Raw genomic sequence first — 14,676 nt, 5'->3', positions numbered from 1 at the left:
CGTTAAAACCCAATGTGGTTATTGATTATAATAACACTAAAAATAGGATTGACGTCGCAGATCAGATGAGTAGCTATTACTCACCACTTGCGAAAAGTCTAACATGGTATAAGAAAATTGCAATAGATTTGCTTCTTCAAGCATCACTCGTTAACTCCAGAGTTATTTTCAATGGGGTAACTGGTTCAAACGTTACTATTCTGGAAATACAAGAGGTTATGATTCGTCACTGGCTTGGAGAAGTAGCAGGCAAAAAACAAAAATCGAAGCCATTAAACTTCCCACCATCTACTAAACATAGCCTCACTGAAATACCTCGCAGAAATGCTAAGCTTATCCGACGTCGCTGTGTGAGTTGCTATGCCAAAAGCAAAGAGGAAGGAAATCCTACAAAGGCTAGACAGATAAATACAGAGTGCCTCGAATGCGGAAGAGGTTACTGTTTACCATGCTACAATGAGTATCACTCTAAACATGAGAGAAAAACCAGTAAATGACTTTGTTAATTTTTTTGCTTCAATTGCAATTTTTTAATTTATTTGCGTCCTTTATTTCCACTATTTTTACTATCATAATAGGCATAAACATGAATTCATAAAAAAAAATAAAAATTAATAAAAATCTAAAAAAAAAATCGCCCTGTTTTTTTTCTTTTTTTACAAACAACACATTATGCTCAGTAAGTCCACGCAATAAAATTTCAATTTCTTCATCTGCGTCTTTTATTAAACTTATTTCAAATCAACCAAAAAATTTGTTCATATACATATGATACATGGACGCTGTACACATGGTACAAGAAAATAATTTTGTATCACATGTGATACATTGGACAGGGAACCTGTTAAATATATAACTATAAACCCTAGAAATTTCGCTTTAATCAATTATTTCTTTCCCTCCAAAAAAAATCGATTTTTTAGCCCCTAAAGCAGGCTCCTCTTTAAATATCCGCATTTTTTTTTTTCAAAACTCAATAATTAAGACATTTCGTGTTTTATTCTTATGATTTCTCCTATAGAAATAAAGATAAATTAATTCGTAACAATAAAATAACATGAAGTTAAGAAACTTACATTTCAAATATGTGTGCGAATATCTTCTTGCTTTGTTTCTGACAGCAAAACCGATAAAATTGGTTTCCGTGACACCCAAAACCGATAAAAATTCTGTTTCGAATATCAGACCAATAATGTCTGAATTCATGACACCTACTGCTTTTTTGATCGGTTTCAATTCGGATTCCGACAACTATCAGATTCCACAACACCCCTGATAAAGATTTTCGAACTGCGGGGTGACGTTGTACCGTATACTAACTTGTATATCGGCCATTATGTGATTTATCCCAATCAAAATAAGAGAACCTGATTTATTCATAACAGTGTATCTTTGTGCCTAAAATAGATAAATTTGGCGAAAACTTGGCCTAGCTATGGGGGCTACTACAAGTATTATCAGGATTTTCGAACATCCGGCTGACTTTACTCTATATGATTAGTTTTACCCTTAAATCAAGAGTATAAAATGTTCGGTTGCACTCGAACTTAGCCCTCCTTACTTGTTTCATTTCCGTTTTTGTATGAAATGCCCGCAAATAGTGTAAATCTCTACCAGTTCTTTTACCTGGCCAAATTATTGCTCATATAAAAGTCTTTTAATAGAGGAGTGTTTATATAGGACTCAGTAAACAGAGTATCCATGCTAAGGGTTCTTAATGTGTACGAGAAATCACTTATATAATTATAGTATAATAACAATTACGACTGTTAAAATAAAATTTTTACTTTATTATACATTTTTTTCTTGCTGAGAAGGATTTAACTATTTTAAAGCATTATTTTTCCTGAGTACATATATTTAATTTTGTTGTAGCTACAGTTGTTAAAGTAACGCTGCACGGACTGAATTTATTGCATGTGGGAATAGAAAGATTATAAAAGTTTATCAGTTTGAAATTAATGATGTTTGGTGATTAAAACAAGTTCCTTTAAAATTGCAATTAAATCAACTAGAATTAAATGTATAATCAATTGACTAATCGATTAAAAAAATAATTTATAGTAGTCTACCAATCCTAACACCGAAGAAAATTATTTCATTTTAAGGCAGCTTTCCCTTGAACGTATTCAAATATTCAAAACATATTTATATTTTGCAATTACCTGATTGATGATAAAGTTTTTTATTGCATCGATCTGTGAGACAAAATTAATATTCATGCACGCATAGAGATCTCCGTTAGCGATGTTTACTTGTACATTTTAAACATTCAGATCATACACGGTCTGAATGGGAGATCTAAAAACCACCAGTATGTATGGATGTATTACATATATTATTATAGCATATATTATGCATATATCATAAAAATAAAAACAATACAAAAGAAGACGGCTGATTTTATATTATGTATGGAATTACTTTTTAAAAATTTTATTTTTGGTCTGCATGTTATCTACTGTTCATCAGAAATAAATTAAAAATGCTTACAGAATTTAGGGAAAATTTACCTAATCCTCAGTAGTAATAATAACAAATAGGTTCTTTGTTTTCTTTTCACGTACATAGAGACATATGTATATATACATTCTTATTTCAATACAATACGTTAATATCAATACTTTTATAAAATAAAATCAAAAATGCTTACAGCATTTAGGGACCAATTTATCTAAATCCTCATAGAAATTGCATCCATAAAATTTTGAGTATACTTATCTGCCACGACAATGATTTGAGACGCATAAAAACGGAATTACATAATCTTCAAGATGAATTTAAAGAGTGTGTGGATAAAATAAATTTTGGGTTTCCGGGAGAAAACAAAAAGAAATGTGAAGGATCTGAGAAAATTATACTTTTAACTCGGAAAATTACCACGATGCACGATGTAAACGAATGTTTTTCAAAGAAAATCGAAGCACTTAAGAAACACGGTGAAGAAATTGTTAGTAATGCACGACAATGCATTGCAGATTTAAATGCCGAAAAATGCAAATTCAGGCAGTTTCATGAAAAAAGCATCGATTACTTAAAACGATATGCCATACAATCGGATGATACAACTGTCATAAATAATTGTGAAAGGGATATTTGCGAAATGCATAAACTTTTTGTCAAAGAAGTTTCTTTGATAAAGAAATGTGAAACAGAGCTGGAATCATTTTTTCAAATATGTATTTTACAAAATGCAAGCAGTTGTTGTTGTTTCAAAGATTATAATTGGCTACCACAAGGTATGCATGGTGCAGTTTTCTATTTTTAGTACATTTTTTGTATCTGTATATTTTATAATGAAGGTAAAACCCTCCACATAGTTGATGGTCTTGTTGAAGAAATAAAATGTCTAATGGGCACAACATTAAGTAAAGCTTTTGCCCAGTTTTATGTTCATCATTCAGCAGAAATTAAATCATTTTTAGCGTCATATCTTATGAACATTGAACACAATGAAGAAGTACTTCAAGAAAAATTAAATATTTTTGGCAACTTGACTTGAATTTAATTAAAATTGTTTATCCATAATTATATTAATATAACTGTATATTTGTTTTTTTATTTGCACACCATATATTGACCCAAAAACTACAAGTATTACGCATTCAAATCATTGCTACAAAAATTATTTATATTGTACTTTGTCGCACAAAGGATGCTTTAAAATATCTGAACTTAATATTGGTATGGTATCCACATTTAATAAAAATAATGTACATACATATGGAAACATTTCCATTCATGTAGTATGATATGACAGCTGAAATTACTTGTCCTTGAAGAGTAGAAGGTCATTTCAAAAATAAAATGATTCAGCAAATCTTGAGATATCTCGATGGAACATCATACACATTTTCCTTGCATCCAAGCGAGGTTCGTATTGCTGATAGGCATATTTAAGATATTGTCACGCCCACAATATACATTAGGCGAAAACTTATAAAGTGCTATAACTAAGCTCAAAATTAAGATATTAAACCAGAATTTGATACAAGCGAACTCAGATGTAAATGAAAATTTTTTAAAAAGTAATATTTTTAATATAAATTTCACACACATCTCATATAACGGTTATGTTGAAAATTACTAAATCAGATCTTCACTACCATTAGATCTTTTATGGCTTATGCTGTGACAGTCTTACCTCTGCCTAGAGTTTTGTGATCGCCCCCCACATAATTAATACTAAAATTGTTACTAATAATAAACTCAAGAAGAGACTCACCCTAATACGAAAAGATCCCATTCCATATGGTACGCGTTGGCATCGCACCATAGTATAAGAGGGTACTTATTTTTCCTACAGTACCCTATTAATTGTGGAATCGATTGGCGGGTTTTGGTGTAGCTGTCTTTCGTGGGAAAAAGGCTGAGGCGTGAATTCCTTGTCCTTCACCTACATCGCGACCAGGTTCTGCGCCAGAAACTCTGAAATGCAAAAGAAATCAATTTCGTTGCGTGGTGTAGCAACCTGGGCAACTTCTATAAGAACATTGGTGTTCACAGGATGTATTCAATGAAGGACAGGTTCTCAACGCCGCTGTCCTCATCTTTGTTACTATATTGCCCCTTCAGCCCTTCGATATCAGACTTATCAGTAGCAATGGCAACCGCGCAGATAGTAGCAATAGCAGTTGTCGGTGCCGGAATGAGTGGGTGCCTCATCCAGCAGCATATTTTCCTCTGAAATCGGCTTCTAGATTTCAAGGCTGCAGAATTTTGCTAAATCGCCTTTCTGACGAGGTTGCGTCAACCGGACTACGCTTTTGTTTATCGCGTTCAACTGGGATATAGTTGTACGATCTGGCCAATTTCAACAAATGATCAATAAAATGAACCTACGTATTAAATTTTATTCCATAACCTAAAATCAGTCGAACAAATTTTTTAATCTCGAAAAATTTAATTTCACCAAAAATAAATCGCTGGCTTGAAACTATATTCTCTTGGCAAATTTGTTCAGAAAAATCCGTAAAACATTTTACACATACACGATTTTAGAGAACAAAAAATCAACCCGCTCTAATGTACACTCCTCGCTTATGCAATAAAAACTATAGACTAAAGCAAGTTTTAAAATTTGTTGATATGGAAGTTACTATAGACCCTGAGCATAATTTTAGTACTCATATTAATTGCTATAGTTTTGAACAAAAAAGGTGCTTTTATCTTTATTAAATCCTGGCCTAAAGGATTGAGAGATCCGTATAGTACTTAAACTGTTTTTACAACTTTGGTTAAGCTTGATTGGAATATGGCTGTGTGGTATGGAGTTTTAGTTAAAAAATCTATTCTGACTAGTTAGAGTCCGTTCTAAGACAGTTTTTAATTTTCGTTTTCATTTCCGAGTCTTAATTCTAGTACTGCTCGTTTACACTTAGTAGTTGTAGAGAAATGCTTGGGTAGTATTCTTAGCAAAAATCCTGAATGGAACAATTTGCTGTTCTTTTCATTTGCCTGAAGTTAATTTTAGTAACTCTCCTCGCTTATATAGGCAGTTTAGACCTTTCTTGTTAAAATTGTGTACAACTAAACGAAAATTTCTCCTGCATAAGTCACGATTTTAAATCCCATTCCTGCCCATTTTGTCTAACTCACTTTTTAAAATTAAAAAGACGGATATATTTTATTAAATGAAATCGTAACAATTATAACATACGTTTAAATGTTAGCTGTTGACCTTTTGTTTTTGTTGTGGCCCACTAGTATTGGTTACAACTTGTCCTAGCACTTAATGAGAACATGTTTTTTGCAGTTTGTTTTTATGTGAGGTATTTTGCATTCTCTGAATGCCTACTTCAGCTTTATCGAGCCTGCGAATACAGCTCATAACAACAAACAAGGCTACGGTGAGAAGGATGAGTCATCGCAGCGACCAACTGAGCAGCACCATAAGCAGAGATTACAAAAAACTATAGCAGCAGAGAACGGCAGTTAACAACGACCAGCAACAAACGTGACAACAACAAATAAGCAGGTACCAGCAAGCACGCAAGCAACGAAGAATAACATAACGCAAGGTGAGAATGTACTATTAAAAAAAGGCCAGTCTATCATACAGATCGCTACGTTAATATAAAAAGGAAATTAAGTCCTTCAAAGGCAGCGGTCAATCCTAAAAAAATTCAAGTCGGCACACCAAATATGAATAAAACGGGAGTTTTAAATGGCAACAGATTTGCCTTACTAAGCAAGAGTTCAGACGAAGGTTACCACCACAGTCGTTAATGCCAAACCCCCTCCAATGTATTTGCGAGAGCGTAGCAGTAATGCTCTCGTTGCTGGATTAAGTAAAATTGTAGGTACTAACAATTTCCATATAGTGCCTTTGAAAAAAGGCAATAAAGATGACACAAAAATTCAGTCCTACACTGAAAAAAGTTTTATGGACATAGTTAAATTTTTGTCAATTAAAAACAAGAGTTATTATTCGTATCAACTGAAGAGCTCTAAGGACCTAGTTGTTGTAATCAAGGGTATAGAGTCCGCCGTAGACTCTAGTGAAGTCATAGAAGCACTGGAAGAATGTTGTTTTGGAAATAAAACAGTTGTAAATATATTTAATAGAAACAAAGTACCACAGCCAATGTTTAAAATTGAATTGTTGCCGAATTCGAATCAACTTAAAAAAATGAGACCCATCCAATATATAATTTGAAATATTTGCTGCATCGTAGAGTAACTGTGGAAGAACCACATAAAAGAAACGGTCCGGTACAATGTACTAACTGCCAAGAAAATGGGCATACTAAATCGTACTGCACTCTACGCAGTGTTTGTGAGGTATATGTGCACCCTTAAGAAAGAAGAATTAAATAAAAAAATGCAGCAATTGCGGAGGAAATCACACTGCTAACTACAGAGGTTGCCCTGTATATAAAGATTTGTAATCGAAGTTGTCACAGGGCATTCAAGCACGTCGTACCCAAATGTTACAAACACCCCGTAATGTAATTATCGCAACCTCAGAAAAAAGTTCAAATCCTATTACTTCTAACAATAATAATATGCAAGGAAGCTATGCAAATGTGGTGAAAGGCAACACTGTGCAAATGCAACTGCCGTAAAATCCTCCAAATGGAGGTACTGAAAATATGGTTATAAATCTTACACAGTGCATGACACAATTTATGTCTATTATGCAAAACATGATCCAAGATTTAATAAAATCACAAAATCAAATGCTGCAAAATTTATTAAGTAAAAAATGAGCTTACTAAATATCTGTATATGGAATGCTAACGGTGTTAACCAACATAAATTAGAGATTATCAGATTTCTGTCTGAAAAGAATATAGATGTAATGCTTATTTCAGAAACTCATCTAACAAATAAAAATAATTTCAATATACAGGGATTTAGACTATACATATGTTGCAAATCATCCAGATGGTAAAGCGCATGGTGGCACGGCAGTGTTGATTAGAAATCGTTTAAACCACTATGCTCTAGAATTTCATGCTACACCACAGTTACAAGCTACAACAATATCACTAAAAAAATCGGGGTTGTGACTTAAACCTTACGGCTATATACTGTCCACCTCGTTTTAAAATTACAGAAATCGAATTTAAAGACTTTTTTGGAACACTAGGTTAAAGATTTCTAGCAGGTGGAGATTACAACGCAAAACACACGTACGTCTTATTAATCCGAAAGGACGACAGCTGTATCAAACTGTTATAAATAGGCACAATAACCTTGAAATAATATCTCCTGGTAAGCCGACATATTGGCCTAGTGATCGTAAGAAAATACCAGGTTTAATTGATTTTGCTGTAATCAAAAATATTGATAAATCACACATAACAGTTGATACATGTACTGATCTATCTTCTGATCACTCTCCTGTAGATACTAATAAAGTTATGTGAACAACCCATATTCGTTAATCCAAAAGTGGGTCTTCTTATAAAACGAATTGGCTAAAATATAAAAAATACGTCAGCAGCCACATTAATATTGAGTACAAAATAAATGCAGGAAGAGATATTGATGAAAGTATAAGAGAAGTCAATGATATAATAACCAGCGCAGCTGTCTTAGCAACACCAAACAAAAGCTATAAGCCGCTTGGTTTCAGAAAAATCTCTAATAGAGAAATAGAAATGCTTGTAAATGAAAAAAGGCGTGCAAGACGTGAATGGCAGATAAATCGTTCCCCTTCCACTCAGCTTCAATTAAAATCTGCTGTACGTAAATTAAAAAAAAGCGCTTAAACGTGAGGAAAAATTCAATACCGAAATGTATATAAAGAAGCTCTGTCAAAACTCAAACAAGCAAAATTCCCTTTGGAAAGCCCAAAAGTCCATGAAGCCACCAACTGACTCCAACATGCCTATACGAGACTTGGGTGGAAATTGGGCTCGAAGTGACGAGGAAAAGGCTAATTGCTTTGCAAATCACCTAGAAAAGGTATTTCAACCCAATTTGCCAAAGAACAACTTTAAGCTGTCAATCTTACCCACAGCTAAAGAGTCGCTCGAGTCTCTTATGACTACACCTTCTGAAATCATTGGTATCATGAAAGAACTTAATCCAAAAAAGTCGCCGGGACATGATAAAATTTTCCCAAAAATGCTTATTGAGTTACCAATTATTGCTGTACAAGTGCTCTCTTTGATCTTCAATGCAATTCTTAGTTTCGGATACTATCCAATTTCATGGAAAAAGTCGCAGATTATATTGATAGATAAACCTGGGAAAGACTTAACACAGCCGTCTTCATACAGATCAATCAGTCTTCTACCCTGTCTTTCAAAAGTATTTGAAAAAGTATTACTATCAAAGATGTGCCCTTTCCTCCATGGAAATTATACAATACCAATGCACCAATTCGGTTTTCGTGCGAAACATGGCACAATAGAGCAAGTAAATAGAATTAATAACGAGATAAGGAAAGCATTTGAGCACCGGGAGTACTGTTCAGCAATATTTCTAGATCTAGCTCAGGCGTTTCATAAGGTGTGGCACGAAGGTCTTTTATACTAAATTAAAAAAAAATTACCTTTGGAATTGTATAAAACATTGGAGTCTTATTTAAAAAATAGAAAATTTATGGTAAAAGTGGGAGATTTCATATCTGATGAACGACAGATAAGGGTTGGTGTACCTCAGGGCAGTGTGTTAGGCCCAACACTATACATCATATACACAGCAGATCTTCCAACAGCTAATAATGTATTAACTTCAACTTTTGCGGATGACACAGCTATAGTCAGCCGTAACAAATACCACATTTTAGCATCACGAATATTAGCGAAGCATTTAAGTTGTGTCGAAGAGTGGCAAGCGAACTGGCGTATAAATGTGAATGAACAGAAGTGTAAGCATATTACATTTTCGATAAGACCAAAGATGTGCCCGGCAGTAAAAATAAACTATATTTTAGTACCCCAAGCGAATGAAGTAACATATCTTGGTATTCACCTAGATAGAGGGCTCACGTGGAGAAAGCACATTTCTAGCAAAATAACATGTATGAAGATAAGAGCTTTAACCCTCTGTCGGTTAAGAGCGCCCTCAGGCATGCATCACGAAATTCAAAATAAATAATAAATAAATAAAAAATTGCATATAGCTTAAAAACAAGCTTGTTGGAAACACTTCAATTGTGAGTGTAGTTTATTTTTGACAGGTTGTCACGCTGCGTTTAAATTTACCGTTACGTTTCGTATGAGTTTTACTAGTGTGCAAAGCTAAAATTAACTTCACAAAAATTTCAAAACAAAAATATATATACATTCATATATTGTTATCGATTCTATTCAAAATTTTATTGTTGCAATGTAAGTAGTTCTTTTTACCTTTTACATACTAGTGAAAGTGAAAAATGAAATAAAGTGTCGGGTGAGAAAACAAAATGGAAGAGTGCCTCAGGGCACTTATGACAGTTTACATGAAAATTTGTGTTTTCTTTTTATTGTTTTTATTATGTTTTTTTTGCGGTGCCTGCCCTTGTTTTATAGCTGAAAATGGATTTTCGAAACCGTAAAAAGGTCAAACTGAGCGAAATGACCGATGAGCAAATTTGTGAATTTATGGAATCGGTTGAAACAGACGAAGAAGCTGATTTTAATAGCGATGACGATATGAATGACCCGGATTTCGAACCTAATGAAATAAGCCCCGAAGATGAACGGTACATATCGGAGGTAGTTCACCAAATCGATGAAGACGAATCTGCTTTTTGAATAAAGCGGACAAGTTTTCGTTGAGCTTGAGTGCAATCAAGGAAGATCTTCCCTCAACTTCGCCAAATGAAGAAGTTGAAAAAGCTTCAGGAGAAGAAGGGCCATCAACTTCAACACCACGTTTGAAGCCACCAAAACGTGCCCGTTCCCTTTTGCCTGAATTTGATTGTAGTGGTCCGTCCATTGTGCCTTCCTCTGGAGGTTTCAGCGGAACAGGTAATATGTCTAGATGCTGTGTTCATTTTATTTGTGAATCTAAAATTCCATTTACTATACGTATTGAAGCAATAACCAAAGATTCGGCTGAGTTTTCCAAAGTTATATGGCGAAAAAGATCGATGTGTTTGCATGTAAATGAGGTGGCCTTCCGTGGTGACTCAAGCCTACCATCTTCAATCAAAGAGCTTGGAACTCCGATGGAGATATTTCGCTATTTCTTCACTAAGAAAATGGTTGACAAGATTGCTTTAGAATCGAGCTGGACAGCTCGCAATGTCGATATCAACTCCAAGTTCATAACATCCGGCGAAGAAATTTACAAATACATTGGCATTCATGTTTACATGAGCATTTACCGATATCCCAATTTGGAAAGCTATTGGGACCCAAATGCGTTTCAACCAATAGCAAAAACGATGCCTAAAGCAAGGTTTATGGCGATAAAACAATATTTGTCTTTTTCGTGATGAAAAACACTAGGGCCAAAAAAGGAGAGCCTGGTTATGATGCGTTGTTCCGCATTAGAACGTTGTTCGATTTTTTAAATACACGGTTCGGATTCCGTACCCAAAACAGCCCGATTGTGCGTCGATGAACAAATGTGTGGCACCAAAAATATATGCCAAACAAAACCACACAAGTGGGGCATCAAATTTTTTTCGTGCTATGCGATACAAGCGCGATTCGCTTATCGCTTCGAGGTTTATAATGGTGCTGGCGACAATGTGATCTTACCAGACAACAACCAGATCTTGGAGCCACGTCGAACGTTGTTGTTCGTTTATCGCAAACTATTAAACTTCAGGAATCACATTCTGTATTTTGATAATTTTTATACATCGTTGCCGTTGTTGGTATTATTGCGAGCTCGAGGCATATTTAGTTTAGGCACCTTACGGATTCCTCTAATTCCCAACTGTAAGCTTCCAAATGAAAAAGACATAAGAGACGAACTACGAGACTGTTCATGTGAGTAAATGGGGAGAGCATATGGTGTTGACATAACCACAGTCTTATGGAAAGACAATAAATTAGTACGATTGGCATCAACGCCGGCGTTCGACCATTTCAAAGATCCAATACAGATGCAAACAAACAGCCATCGAAAGCAGCTCGCTACGACAGAAAGGCGAAGAAATATTTGGAAATTGATTGTCCTCAAATAATCAAAGCGTACAATAATCACATGGGCGGTGTTGACTTGATGGACGCTCTGATGGGCCGGTACCACATACGAGCGAAGTCAAACGATGCAATAACTCGATTGTTTTACCATTTCATTGACATGGCGATCACGAATGCGTATTTACCACATAAACGGATTTATGCAGAAAAGGTAACTGACTCAAGTCATGAATCAGCCAAACATGAACGGTTTTTTCAGTTACCGCGATTTCGTGAAGCTGTAGCTGCTTCACTGATAACATATCAAAAAAGACGGCCCCTTGGTTGTCAAAAAACAGTAACGTCAAAGGTAGGAAATATAGAGCCAAGCAATTCGGGAGTTGGCCAAAAGTCAAAACATCCCGTACATGAAGTGCGCTACGATGGTCAAGACCATTTTCCAATTTGGCTTGGCAAAGAAGGCGGAAAAAAATACCGGTGTAAACTCTGTAAGAAGTCGCAAACACAGTGGGAATCACTTCATTTGTGCTGCACCAACGCAAAAAACCGTTTTTTGGATTATCACAATAAAATTAGTTCTTTTGATTATATTTCGTGTTTGCTTATCTTTCATCTTTGCTTTATCTTTCTTTTCCAATCTACTACTCTGTCGTGTATACCACATCATATATTTGGCATAAACTGTCATGAGTGCCCTGAGGCACTCTTTACCTTTTGCCTACCTGTCATTCGAAAAACACGCAAATCACTTGGGTTTCTTGAATTACTTTACACCCTAATTATTCTATAACAAAAATTCCCACTCGCCTTCTTCGACGCTGAGAGTTTTGAGTGATAGAGGGTTAAGGCATTTCAAATTCCTTGCACGTACAGCTGCAACCGAAACCATTGGTTTACGGAAAGTGCAAAGAACAGCTGGTACGACGAGGAGCGCCGTGTCGCAGCGGAGAGAAAACAGGCTGCCTACCTCTGCAACGTTACGATCGACCACAACACGTGCGGGATGGGATAGATACCGAGAGTTGAAAAAGGAAGCGAGACGCATTTGTAGACAGAAGAAGAAAGAGGCTGAAATGCGTGAGTACGAAGAGCTTGATAAGCTGGCCGACAGGGGTAATGCTCGAAAATTCTACGAAAAAATGCGGCGGCTTACGGAAGGTTTCAAGACCGGAGCGTATTCCTGTAGAACACCTAAAGGTGATCTAGTCACTGATGCCCAGAGCATACTTAAATTATGGAGGAAACACTTCTCCAGCCTGCTGAATGGCAGTGAACGCACAAACCAGGAGAAGGAGGACCCGATTCCCCAATCGATGACGATGGAGCAGACGTTCCATTACCCGACCATGAAGAAGTTCGAATAGCAATTGCCCGCCTCAAGAACAACAAAGCGGCAGGGGCCGACGGACTGCCGGCCGAGCTATTCAAACACGGCGGCGAAGAACTAATAGGGAGCATACATCAGCTTCTTTGTAAAATACGGTCAGACGAAGGCATGCCCAACGATTGGAATTTAAGTGTGCTATGCCCAATCCATAAAAAAGGAGACCCCACAATCTGCGCCAACTACCGTGGGGTCAGCCTCCTCAACATCGCATATAAGGTTCTATCGAGCGTATTGTTTAAAAGATTAAAGCCCAGCGTCAACAAACTGATTGGACCTTATCAGTGTGGCTTCAGACCTGGAAAATCAACAACCGACCAGATATTCACCATGCGCCAAATCTTGGAAAAGACCCGTGAAAGGAGAATCGACACACACCACCTCTTCGTCGATTTCAAAGCTGCTTTCGACAGCACGAAAAGGAGCTGCCTTTATGCCGCGACGTCTGAATTTGGTATCCCCGCAAAACTAATACGGCTGTGTAAACTGACGTTGAGCAACACCAAAAGCTCCGTCAGAATCGGAAAGGACCTCTCCGAGCCGTTCGATACCAAACGAGGTTTCAGACAAGGCGACTCCCTATCGTGCGACTTCTTCTACCTGCTTCTGGAGAAAATAGTTCGAGCCGCAGAACTAAATAGAGAAGGTACCATCTTCTATAACAGTGTACAGCTTCTGGCGTATGCCGATGATATTGATATCATCGGCCTCTCAACACCCGCGCCGTTAGTTCTGCTTCTCCAGGCTGGACAAGGAAGCACAGAAAATGGGTCTGGCAGCATTGAACGAGGGCAAAACGAAATATCTCCTGTCATCAAACAAACAGTCGTCGCACTCGCGACTTGGCTCTCACGTCACTGTTGACAGTCATAACTTTGAAGTTGTAGATAATTTCGTCTATCTAGGAACCAGCGTAAACACCACCAACAATGTCAGCCTGGAAATCCAACGCAGGATTGCTCTTGCCAACAGGTGCTACTTAGGACTGAGTAGGCAATTGAAAAGTAAAGTCCTCTCTCGACGAACAAAAGCCAAACTCTATAAGTCGCTCATAATTCCCGTCCTGCTATATGGTGCAGAGGCTTGGACGATGACAGCAACCGATGTGTCGACGTTACGAGTTTTCGAGAGAAAAGTTCTGCGAAAGATTTATGGTCCTTTGCGCATTGGCCACGGCGAATATCGCATTCGACGGAACGATGAGCTGTACGAGATATACGACGACATTGACATAGTTCAGCGAATTAAAAGACAGCGGCTACGCTGGCTAGGTCATGTTGTCCGGATGGATGAAAACACTCCAGCTCTGAAAGTATTCGACGCAGTACCCGCCGGGGGAAGCAGAGGAAGAGGAAGACCTCCACTCCGTTGGAAGGACCAGGTGGAGAAGGACCTGGCTACGCTTGGAATATCCAATTGGCGCCACGTGGCGAAAAGAAGAAACGACTGGCGCGCTGTTGTTAACTCGGCTATAATCGCGTAAGCGGTGTCTACGCCAATTAAGAAGAAAAAGAAGATAAGAGCTGCAAATTTAAATTGGCTTTTAAATAAAAACTCCAAACTTAGCCCCAGAACAACAAAGTGCTTTTTATATAATGCGGTCATAAAGCCGATTTGGATGTATGGCATTCAACTGTGGGGTACGACCTGTGCAACTAATATTGATCTAACACAAAGGTTCCAATCAAAATGCTTAGAACAATCACGTGTTCACCATGGTACATGCGTAACGAAGATATCCATAAAGACCTTAGT

General features: G+C 36.9%; 2 protein-coding genes across 2 annotated transcripts; both read left to right on the top strand.

Moving 5' to 3' along the window:
• The first annotated feature begins 324 nt into the window (after window positions 1-324).
• Window positions 325-3,757, top strand: LOC120780719. The gene is made up of 3 exons (XM_040112980.1): window positions 325-350; window positions 2,689-3,239; window positions 3,303-3,757. The coding sequence occupies exons 1-3, from the start codon at window positions 325-327 to the stop codon at window positions 3,500-3,502; spliced, it is 777 nt and encodes a 258-aa protein (XP_039968914.1). The 3' UTR covers window positions 3,503-3,757.
• A 6,256-nt stretch (window positions 3,758-10,013) lies between these two features.
• On the top strand, window positions 10,014-10,879 carry LOC120780718. Its single transcript, XM_040112979.1, has 3 exons — window positions 10,014-10,154; window positions 10,208-10,409; window positions 10,479-10,879. The coding sequence occupies exons 1-3, from the start codon at window positions 10,014-10,016 to the stop codon at window positions 10,877-10,879; spliced, it is 744 nt and encodes a 247-aa protein (XP_039968913.1).
• Window positions 10,880-14,676: the final 3,797 nt, after the last annotated feature.

The sequence above is a fragment of the Bactrocera tryoni genome, unplaced genomic scaffold, assembly GCF_016617805.1.
Source record: "Bactrocera tryoni isolate S06 unplaced genomic scaffold, CSIRO_BtryS06_freeze2 scaffold_25, whole genome shotgun sequence".
In the NCBI taxonomy this organism is placed as follows: domain Eukaryota; kingdom Metazoa; phylum Arthropoda; class Insecta; order Diptera; family Tephritidae; genus Bactrocera; species Bactrocera tryoni.
The sequence above is the reverse complement of the archived record's forward strand: the minus strand, read 5'-3'. Positions and strand labels throughout refer to the sequence as shown.

What these genes read in the sequence shown, in the direction of transcription:
- LOC120780718 (XM_040112979.1), top strand. Translation starts at nt 10,014, where the DNA reads ATGACCGATGAGCAAATTTGTGAATTTATGGAATCGGTTGAAACAGAC. An exon ending in ATGAACGGTACATATCGGAG is followed by an intron (nt 10,155 to 10,207) that starts GTAGTTCACCAA and finishes AAAGCGGACAAG; the next exon opens with TTTTCGTTGAGCTTGAGTGC. An exon ending in TGGAGGTTTCAGCGGAACAG is followed by an intron (nt 10,410 to 10,478) that starts GTAATATGTCTA and finishes TACGTATTGAAG; the next exon opens with CAATAACCAAAGATTCGGCT.
- LOC120780719 (XM_040112980.1), top strand. Translation starts at nt 325, where the DNA reads ATGCTAAGCTTATCCGACGTCGCTGT. An exon ending in AGCTTATCCGACGTCGCTGT is followed by an intron (nt 351 to 2,688) that starts GTGAGTTGCTAT and finishes AAATCCTCATAG; the next exon opens with AAATTGCATCCATAAAATTT. An exon ending in TTATAATTGGCTACCACAAG is followed by an intron (nt 3,240 to 3,302) that starts GTATGCATGGTG and finishes TTTATAATGAAG; the next exon opens with GTAAAACCCTCCACATAGTT.